General features: G+C 54.5%; 1 protein-coding gene across 1 annotated transcript in view; it reads left to right on the top strand.

The window, feature by feature from the left end:
• Window positions 1-1,513: 1,513 nt before the first annotated feature.
• LOC140405778 (deaminated glutathione amidase-like) overlaps window positions 1,514-9,882 on the top strand; it is a gene marked incomplete at its 5' end in the record, with an annotated part of 96,139 nt that continues 87,770 nt past the window's right edge. Inside the window, 2 exons of the mRNA XM_072494210.1 lie at window positions 1,514-1,617; window positions 2,245-2,378. Coding sequence (XP_072350311.1) covers window positions 1,514-1,617; window positions 2,245-2,378 — 238 coding nt within the window. The remainder of the gene's footprint in view (window positions 1,618-2,244; window positions 2,379-9,882) is intronic.

The following is a 9,882-nucleotide window of genomic DNA, read 5'->3' as shown; positions in this document are numbered from 1 at the left end:
CTGTCTCCCTCTCCCCTCACCCCGTCTCCCTCTCCCCCTCTCCCCGTCTCCCCTCACCCCGTCTCCCCTCACCCCGTCTCCCCTCACCCCGTCTCCCTCTCCCCTCACCCCGTCTCCCTCTCCCCTCACCCCGTCTCCCTCTCCCCTCACCCCGTCTCCCTCTCCCCTCACCCCGTCTCCCTCTCCCCTCACCCCGTCTCCCCTCACCCCGTCTCCCTCTCCCCTCACCCCGTCTCCCTCTCCCCTCACCCCGTCTCCCCTCACCCCGTCTCCCCTCACCCCGTCTCCCCTCACCCCGTCTCCCCTCACCCCGTCTCCCCTCACCCCGTCTCCCCTCACCCCGTCTCCCCTCACCCCGTCTCCCCTCACCCCGTCTCCCTCTCCCCTCACCCCGTCTCCCTCTCCCCTCACCCCGTCTCCCTCTCCCCTCACCCCGTCTCCCTCTCCCCTCACCCCGTCTCCCTCTCCCCTCACCCCCGTCTCCCTCTCCCCTCACCCCGTCTCCCTCTCCCCGTCTCCCTCTCCCCTCACCCCGTCTCCCTCTCCCCTCACCCCGTCTCCCTCTCCCCTCACCCCGTCTCCCTCTCCCCTCACCCCGTCTCCCTCTCCCCTCACCCCGTCTCCCTCTCCCCTCACCCCGTCTCCCTCTCCCCTCACCCCGTCTCCCTCTCCCCTCACCCCGTCTCCCTCTCCCCCTCACCCCGTCTCCCTCTCCCCTCACCCCGTCTCCCTCTCCCCTCACCCCGTCTCCCCTCACCCCGTCTCCCTCTCCCCGTCTCCCTCTCCCCGTCTCCCCTCACCCCGTCTCCCTCTCCCCTCACCCCGTCTCCCTCTCCCCTCACCCCGTCTCCCTCTCCCTCTCCCCTCACCCCGTCTCCCTCTCCCTCTCCCCTCACCCCGTCTCCCTCTCCCCGTCTCCCTCTCCCCTCACCCCGTCTCCCTCTCCCCTCACCCCGTCTCCCTCTCCCCTCACCCCGTCTCCCTCTCCCCTCTCCCCTCACCCCGTCTCCCTCTCCCCTCACCCCGTCTCCCTCTCCCCTCACCCCGTCTCCCTCTCCCCTCACCCCGTCTCCCTCTCCCCTCACCCCGTCTCCCTCTCCCCTCACCCCGTCTCCCTCTCCCCTCACCCCGTCTCCCTCACCCCTCACCCCGTCTCCCTCTCCCCTCACCCCGTCTCCCTCTCCCCGTCTCCCTCTCTCTGTCCACCACTCTCTCTCTCTCTCCCTGTCACTCTCTCTCTCTCTCTCTCCCTGTCACTCTCTCTCTCTCTCTCTCCCTGTCACTCTCTCTCTCTCTCTCCCTGTCACTCTCTCTCTCCCCCTCTCTCTGTCCCTCTGTGTGTCTCTCTCTCCCCGTCTCTCTCTCTCTCTCTCTCTCTCCCCGTCTCTCTCTCTCTCTCTCTCTCTCTCTCTCTCTCTCTCTCCCCCCCCCCCCCATCTCTCTCTCTGTCTCTCTCTCTCTGTCTCCATCCCTATGTCTCCCTCAGTCTCATTCTCTCTCTTTCTTGTTGAAGGGACAATAGACTCTGGCTGTCTCTGGGTGGTTTCCATGAACGTGGCCATGACTGGGAGCGGGATCGACGGATCTACAATGCTCACATCCTCATCAACAACTTGGGTAGGAATGAGGGAGAGCAGGGGGTGGCATCAAACAGTGATTATTAAATTGTGAATTTCTGCCTGCTCTCTTAGCTGGTGGGATGTGGGAGAGGAGGGAGGGACTGCCTCATTTATCAATGGCAGAGATCCTGAATGGCAGAGAGCTATTCAACTCTTCAACACTTATGGATTTTCACCGCCTGCCCGGTTGGGTTTATAATATAATAATCTTTATTAGTGTCACAAGTGGGCTCACATTAACACAACAATGAAGCTATTGTGGAAAGCCCCTAGTCGCCACATTCCGGCGCCTGTTCGGGTACACAGAGGGAGAATTCAGAATGTCCAATTCACCTAACAGCGCGTCTCTCAGGACTTGTGGGAGGAAACCGGAGCACCCGGAGGAAACCCACGCAGACACGGGGAGAACGTGCGGACTCCGCACAGACAGTGACCCAAGCCGGGAATCGAACCCACGTTCCCAGTGCTGTGAAGCAACAGTGCAAACGACTGGGCCACCGGGCAACCGTGCCGTGATCTCAGGTCACTGCGAGGTGAGACGTCAGTACGTCAGCCCTTTGGCAACGCTGCGACACCACTGCCTAGATCAGCAGCCTTTTAACTCTCTCACTTTAAATACCCTCAGGAGAAATCGTATCAGTCTATCGAAAAACTCACCTCTTCGACGTGGAACTCAGAGGTCAAATCTCGCTCAAAGAAAGTAACTACACCATTCCTGGATCTGGAATCGAGCCACCCGTCAGCACACCAATTGGAAAGGTGAGGGAGCTTTACTCTGTATCGAACCCCGTGCTGTACCTGTCCTGGGAGTGTTTGATGGGGACAGTGTCGAGGGAGCTTTACTCTGTTTCTAACCCCGTGCTGTACCTGTCCTGTGAGTGTTTGATGGGGACAGTGTCGAAGGAGCTTTACTCTGTATCTAACACCGTGCTGTACCTGTCCTGGGAGTGTTTGATGGGGACAGTGTAGAGGGAGCTTTACTCTGTACCTAACCCCGTGCTGTACCTGTCCTGGGAGTGTTTGATGGGGACAGGGTAGAGGGAGCTTTACTCTGTATCTAACCCCGTGCTGTACCTGTCCTGGGAGTGTTTGATGGGGACAGGGGAGAGGGAGCTTTACTGTGTATCTAACTCCGTGCTGTACCTGTCCTGGGAGTGTTTGATGGGAACGGTGTAGGGAGCTTTTCTCTGTATCTAACCCCGCGCTGTACCTGTCCTGGGGGTGTTTGATGGGGACAGTGTAGTGGGAGCTTTACTCTGTATCTAACCCCATGCTGTACATGCCCTGGGAGTCTTTGATGGGGACTGTGCAGAGGGAGCTTTACTCTGTATCTAACCCCGTGCTGTCCCTGTCCTGGGAGTATTTGATGGGGACCGTGTAGAGGGAGCTTTACTCTATATCTAACAATGTGCTGTACCTGTCCTGGGAGTGTTTGATGTGGAGAGTGTAGAGGGAGCTTTACTCTGTTTCTAACCCCGTGCTGTTCCTGTCCTGGGAGTGTTTGATGGGGACAGTGTGGAGGGAGCTTTACTCTGTTTCTCACCGCGTGCTGTACCTGTCCTGGGAGTGTTTGATGGGGACAGTGTCGAGGGAGCTTTACTCTGTATCTAACCCCGTGCTGTACCTGTCCTGGGACTGTTTGATGGGGACAGTGTAGGGAGCTTTACTCTGTATCTAACCCCGTGCTGTACCTGTCCTTGGAATTTTTGATGGGGACAGTGTAGAGGGAGCTTTACTCTGTGTCTAACGCCGTGCTGTACCTGTCCTGGGTGTATTTGATGGGGACCGTGTATAGGGAGCTTTACTCTCTATCTAACAATGTGCTGTACCTGTCCTGGGAGTGTTTGATGGGGACAGTGTGGAGGGAGCTTTACTCTGTTTCTCACTGCGTGCTGTACCTGTCCTGGGAGTGTTTGATGGGGACAGGGTAGAGGGAGCTTTACTCTGCATCTAACCCCGTGCTGTACCTGTCCTGGGAGTGTTTGATGGGAACGGTGTAGGGAGCTTTTCTCTGTATCTAACCCCGTGCTGTACCTGTCCTGGGGGTGTTTGATGGGGACAGTGTAGGGAGCTTTACTCTGTATCTAACCCCGTGCTGTACCTGTCCTTGGAATTTTTGATGGGGACAGTGTAGAGGGAGCTTTACTCTGTGTCTAACCCCGTGCTGTACCTGTCCTGGGAGTGTTTGATGGGGACAGTGTAGAGGGAGCTTTTCTCTGTACCTAACCCCGTGCTGTACCTGTCCTGGGAGTGTTTGATGGGGACAGTGTAGATGGAGCTTTACTCTGTATCTAACTCCGTGCTGTACCTGTCCTGGGAGTGTTTGATGGGGACAGTGTAGAGGGAGCTTTTCTCTGTACCTAACCCCGTGCTGTACCTGTCCTGGGAGTGTTTCATGGGGACAGTGATGAGGGAGCTTTACTCTGAATCTAACCCCGTGCTGTACCTGTCCTGGGGGTGTTTGATGGGGACAGTGTAGAGGGAGCTTTATTTTGTATCTAACCCCATGCTGTACCTGCCCTAGGAGTATTTGATGGGGACTGTGTAGAGGGAGCTTTCCTCTGTATCTAACCCCATGCTGTACCTGTCCTGGGAGTGCTCGATGGGGACTGTGTGGAGGGAGCTTTACTCTGTATCTAACCCCGTGCTGTACCTGTCCTGGGAGTGTTTGATGGGGAGAGTGTAGAGGGAGCTTTACTCTGTATCTAACCCCGTGCTATACCTGTCCTGGGAGTGTTTGATGGGGACAGTGTAGAGGGAGATTTACTCTGTATCTAACCCCGTGCTGTACCTGTCCTGGGGGTGTTTGATGGGGACAGTGTAGGGAGCTTTACTCTGTTTCTAACCCCGTGCTGTACCTGTCCTGTGAGTGTTTGATGGGGACAGTGTCGAAGGAGCTTTACTCTGTATCTAACTCCGTGCTGTACATGTCCTGGGAGTGTTTGATGGGGACAGTGTAGAGGGAGCTTTACTCTGTACCTAACCCCGTGCTGTACCTGTCCTGGGAGTGTTTGATGGGGACAGGGTAGAGGGAGCTTTACTCTATATCTAACCCCGTGCTGTACCTTTCCTGGGAGTGTTTGATGGGGACAGGGGAGAGGGAGCTTTACTCTGTATCTAACTCCGTGCTGTACCTGTCCTGGGAGTGTTTGATGGGAACGGTGTAGGGAGCTTTTCTCTGTATCTAACCCCGCGCTGTACCTGTCCTGGGGGTGTTTGATGGGGACAGTGTAGTGGGAGCTTTACTCTGTATCTAACCCCATACTGTACATGCCCTGGGAGTCTTTGATGGGGACTGTGCAGAGGGAGCTTTACTCTGTATCTAACCCCGTGCTGTCCCTGTCCTGGGAGTATTTGATGGGGACCGTGTAGAGGGAGCTTTACTCTATATCTAACAATGTGCTGTACCTGTCCTGGGAGTGTTTGATGTGGAGAGTGTAGAGGGAGCTTTACTCTGTTTCTAACCCCGTGCTGTTCCTGTCCTGGGAGTGTTTGATGGGGACAGTGTGGAGGGAGCTTTACTCTGTTTCTCACCGCGTGCTGTACCTGTCCTGGGAGTGTTTGATGGGGACAGTGTCGAGGGAGCTTTACTCTGTATCTAACCCCGTGCTGTACCTGTCCTGGGACTGTTTGATGGGGACAGTGTGGAGGGAGCTTTACCCTGTATCTAACCCCGTGCTGTACCTGTCCTGGGGGTGTTTGATGGGGACAGTGTAGGGAGCTTTACTCTGTATCTAACCCCGTCCTGTACCTGTCCTTGGAATTTTTGATGGTGACAGTGTAGAGGGAGCTTTACTCTGTGTCTAACGCCGTGCTGTACCTGTCCTGGGTGTATTTGATGGGGACCGTGTATAGGGAGCTTTACTCTCTATCTAACAATGTGCTGTACCTGTCCTGGGAGTGTTTGATGGGGACAGTGTGGAGGGAGCTTTACTCTGTTTCTCACTGCGTGCTGTACCTGTCCTGGGAGTGTTTGATGGGGACAGGGTAGAGGGAGCTTTACTCTGCATTTAACCCCGTGCTGTACCTGTCCTGGGAGTGTTTGATGGGAACGGTGTAGGGAGCTTTTCTCTGTATCTAACCCCGTGCTGTACCTGTCCTGGGGGTGTTTGATGGGGACAGTGTAGGGAGCTTTACTCTGTATCTAACCCCGTGCTGTACCTGTCCTTGGAATTTTTGATGGGGACAGTGTAGAGGGAGCTTTACTCTGTGTCTAACCCCGTGCTGTACCTGTCCTGGGAGTGTTTGATGGGGACAGTGTAGAGGGAGCTTTATTCTGTATCTAACCCCGTGCTGTACCTGTCCTGGGAGTGTTTGATGGGGACAGTGTCCAGGGAGCTTTACTCTGTATCTAACCCCGTGCTGTACTTGTCCTGGGAGTGTTTGATGGGGACAGTGTAGAGGGAGCTTTACTCTGTATCTAACCCCGTGCTGTACCTGTCCTGGGGGTGTTTGATGGGGACAGTGTAGGGAGCTTTTCTCTGTATCTAACCCCGTGCTGTACCTGTCCTGGGAGTGTTTGATGGGGACTGTGCAGAGGGAGCTTTACTCTGTATCTAAACCCGTGCTCTCCCTGTCCTGGGAGTGTTTGATGGGGACAGTGGAGAGGGAGCTTTCCTCTGTATCTAACCCCGTGCTATAACTGTCCTGGGAGTGTTTGATGGGGACAGTGTAGAGGGAGCTTTACTCTGTGTCTAACCTCGTGCTGTACCAGTCCTCGGAGTGTTTGATGGGGACAGTGTGGAGGGAGCTTTACTCTGTTTCTCACCGCGTGCTGTACCTGTCCTGGGAGTGTTTGATGGGGACAGTGTCGAGGGAGCTTTACTCTGTATCTAACCCCGTGCTGTACCTGTCCTGGGACTGTTTGATGGGAACGGTGTAGGGAGCTTTTCTCTGTATCTAACCCCGTTCTGTACCTGTCCTGGGGGTGTTTGATGGGGACAGTGTAGGGAGCTTTACTCTGTATCTAACCCCGTGCTGTACCTGTCCTTGGAATTTTTGATGGGGACAGTGTAGAGGGAGCTTTACTCTGTGTCTAACCCCGTGCTGTACCTGTCCTGGGAGTGATTGATGGGGACAGTGTAGAGGGAGCTTTATTCTGTATCTAACCCCGTGCTGTCCCTGTCCTGGGAGTGTTTGATGGGGACAGTGTTGATGGAGCTTTACTCTGTATCTAACCCCGTGCTGTCCCAGTCCTGGGAGTGTTTGATGGGGACAGTGTAGAGGGAGCTTTTCTCTGTACCTAACCCCGTGCTGTACCTGTCCTGGGAGTGTTTGATGGGGACAGTGTAGATGGAGCTTTACTCTGTATCTAACTCCGTGCTGTACCTGTCCTGGGAGTGTTTGATGGGGACAGTGTAGAGGGAGCTTTTCTCTGTACCTAACCCCGTGCTGTACCTGTCCTGGGAGTGTTTGATGGGGACAGTGATGAGGGAGCTTTACTCTGAACCTAACCCCGTGCTGTACCTGTCCTGGGGGTGTTTGATGGGGACAGTGTAGAGGGAGCTTTATTTTGTATCTAACCCCATGCTGTACCTGCCCTTGGAGTATTTGATGGGGACTGTGTAGAGGGAGCTTTCCTCTGTATCTAACCCCATGCTGTACCTGTCCTGGGAGTGCTTGATGGGGACTGTGTGGAGGGAGCTTTACTCTGTATCTAACCCCGTGCTGTACCTGTCCTGGGAGTGTTTGATGGGGAGAGTGTAGAGGGAGCTTTACTCTGTATCTAACCCCGTGCTATACCTGTCCTGGGAGTGTTTGATGGGGACAGTGTAGAGGGTGATTTACTCTGTATCTAACCCCGTGCTGTACCTGTCCTGTGAGTGTTTGATGGGGACAGTGTCGAAGGAGCTTTACTCTGTATCTAACTCCGTGCTGTACCTGTCCTGGGAGTGTTTGATGGGGACAGTGTAGAGGGAGCTTTACTCTGTACCTAACCCCGTGCTGTACCTGTCCTGGGAGTGTTTGATGGGGACAGGGTAGAGGGAGCTTTACTCTGTAACTAACCCCGTGCTGTACCTGTCCTGGGAGTGTTTGATGGGGACAGGGGAGAGGGAGCTTTACTCTGTATCTAACTCCGTGCTGTACCTGTCCTGGGAGTGTTTGATGGGAACGGTGTAGGGAGCTTTTCTCTGTATCTAACCCCGCGCTGTACCTGTCCTTGGGGTGTTTGATGGGGACAGTGTAGTGGGAGCTTTACTCTGTATCTAACCCCATACTGTACATGCCCTGGGAGTCTTTGATGGGGACTGTGCAGAGGGAGCTTTACTCTGTATCTAACCCCGTGCTGTCCCTGTCCTGGGAGTATTTGATGGGGACCGTGTAGAGGGAGCTTTACTCTATATCTAACAATGTGCTGTACCTGTCCTGGGAGTGTTTGATGTGGAGAGTGTAGAGGGAGCTTTACTCTGTTTCTAACCCCGTGCTGTTCCTGTCCTGGGAGTGTTTGATGGGGACAGTGTGGAGGGAGCTTTACTCTGTTTCTCACCGCGTGCTGTACCTGTCCTGGGAGTGTTTGATGGGGACAGTGTCGAGGGAGCTTTACTCTGTATCTAACCCCGTGCTGTACCTGTCCTGGGACTGTTTGATGGGGACAGTGTGGAGGGAGCTTTACCCTGTATCTAACCCCGTGCTGTACCTGTCCTGGGGGTGTTTGATGGGGACAGTGTAGGGAGCTTTACTCTGTATCTAACCCCGTGCTGTACCTGTCCTTGGAATTTTTGATGGTGACAGTGTAGAGGGAGCTTTACTCTGTGTCTAACGCCGCGCTGTACCTGTCCTGGGTGTATTTGATGGGGACCGTGTATAGGGAGCTTTACTCTCTATCTAACAATGTGCTGTACCTGTCCTGGGAGTGTTTGATGGGGACAGTGTGGAGGGAGCTTTACTCTGTTTCTCACTGCGTGCTGTACCTGTCCTGGGAGTGTTTGATGGGGACAGGGTAGAGGGAGCTTTACTCTGCATCTAACCCCGTGCTGTACCTGTCCTGGGGGTGTTTGATGGGGACAGTGTAGGGAGCTTTACTCTGTATCTAACCCCGTGCTGTACCTGTCCTTGGAATTTTTGATGGGGACAGTGTCGAGGGAGCTTTACTCTGTGTCTAACCCCGTGCTGTACCTGTCCTGGGAGTATTTGATGGGGACAGTGTAGAGGGAGCTTTATTCTGTATCTAACCCCGTGCTGTACCTGTCCTGGGAGTGTTTGATGGGGACAGTGTCCAGGGAGCTTTACTCTGTATCTAACCCCGTGCTGTACCTATCCTGGGAGTGTTTGATGGGGACAGTGTAGAGGGAGCTTTACTCTGTATCTAACCCCGTGCTGTACCTGTCCTGGGGGTGTTTGATGGGGACAGTGTAGGGAGCTTTTCTCTGTATCTAACCCCGTGCTGTACCTGTCCTGGGAGTGTTTGATGGGGACTGTGCAGAGGGAGCTTTACTCTGTATCTAAACCCGTGCTCTCCCTGTCCTGGGAGTGTTTGATGGGGCAGTGGAGAGGGAGCTTTCCTCTGTATCTAACCCCGTGCTGTAACTGTCCTGGGAGTGTTTGATGGGGACAGTGTAGAGGGAGCTTTACTCTGTGTCTAACCTCGTGCTGTACCAGTCCTGGGAGTGTTTGATGGGGACAGTGTAGAGGGAGCTTTACTCTGTTTCTAACCCCGTGCTGTACCTGTCCTGGGAGTGTTTGATGGGGACAGTGTAGAGGGAGCTTTACTCTGTTTCTAACCCCGTGCTGTACCTGCCCTGGGAGTGTTTGATGGGGACAGTGTGGAGGGAACTTTACTCTGTGTCTAACCCCGTGCTGTACCTGTCCTGGGAGTGTTTGATGGGGACAGTGTAGAGGAAGCTTTACTCTGTATCTAACCTCGTGCTGCCCCTGTCCTGGGAGTGTTTGATGGGGCCAGTGTAGATGGAGCTTTACTCTGTATCCAACCCCGTGCTGTCCCTGTCCTGGGAGTGTTTGATGGGGACAGTGTAGATGGAGCTTTACTCTGTATCTAACCCCGTGCTGTCCCAGTCCTGGGAATGTTTGATGGGGACAGTGTAGAGGGAGCTTTTCTCTGTACCTAACCCCGTGCTGTACCTGTCCTGGGAGTGTTTGATGGGGACAGTGTAGATGGAGCTTTTCTCTGTACCTAACCCCGTGCTGTACCTGTCCTGGGAGTTTTTGATGGGGACAGTGTAGAGGGAGCTTTACTCTGTATCTAACCCCGTGCTGTACCTGTCCTGGGAGTTTTTGATGGGGACAGTGTAGAGGGAGCTTTACT

Source organism: Scyliorhinus torazame, unplaced genomic scaffold (genome assembly GCF_047496885.1).
Source record: "Scyliorhinus torazame isolate Kashiwa2021f unplaced genomic scaffold, sScyTor2.1 scaffold_218, whole genome shotgun sequence".
Classification (NCBI taxonomy): domain Eukaryota; kingdom Metazoa; phylum Chordata; class Chondrichthyes; order Carcharhiniformes; family Scyliorhinidae; genus Scyliorhinus; species Scyliorhinus torazame.
Note: the sequence above shows the minus strand (reverse complement) of the source record. Positions and strands in the feature narration are given on the sequence as shown.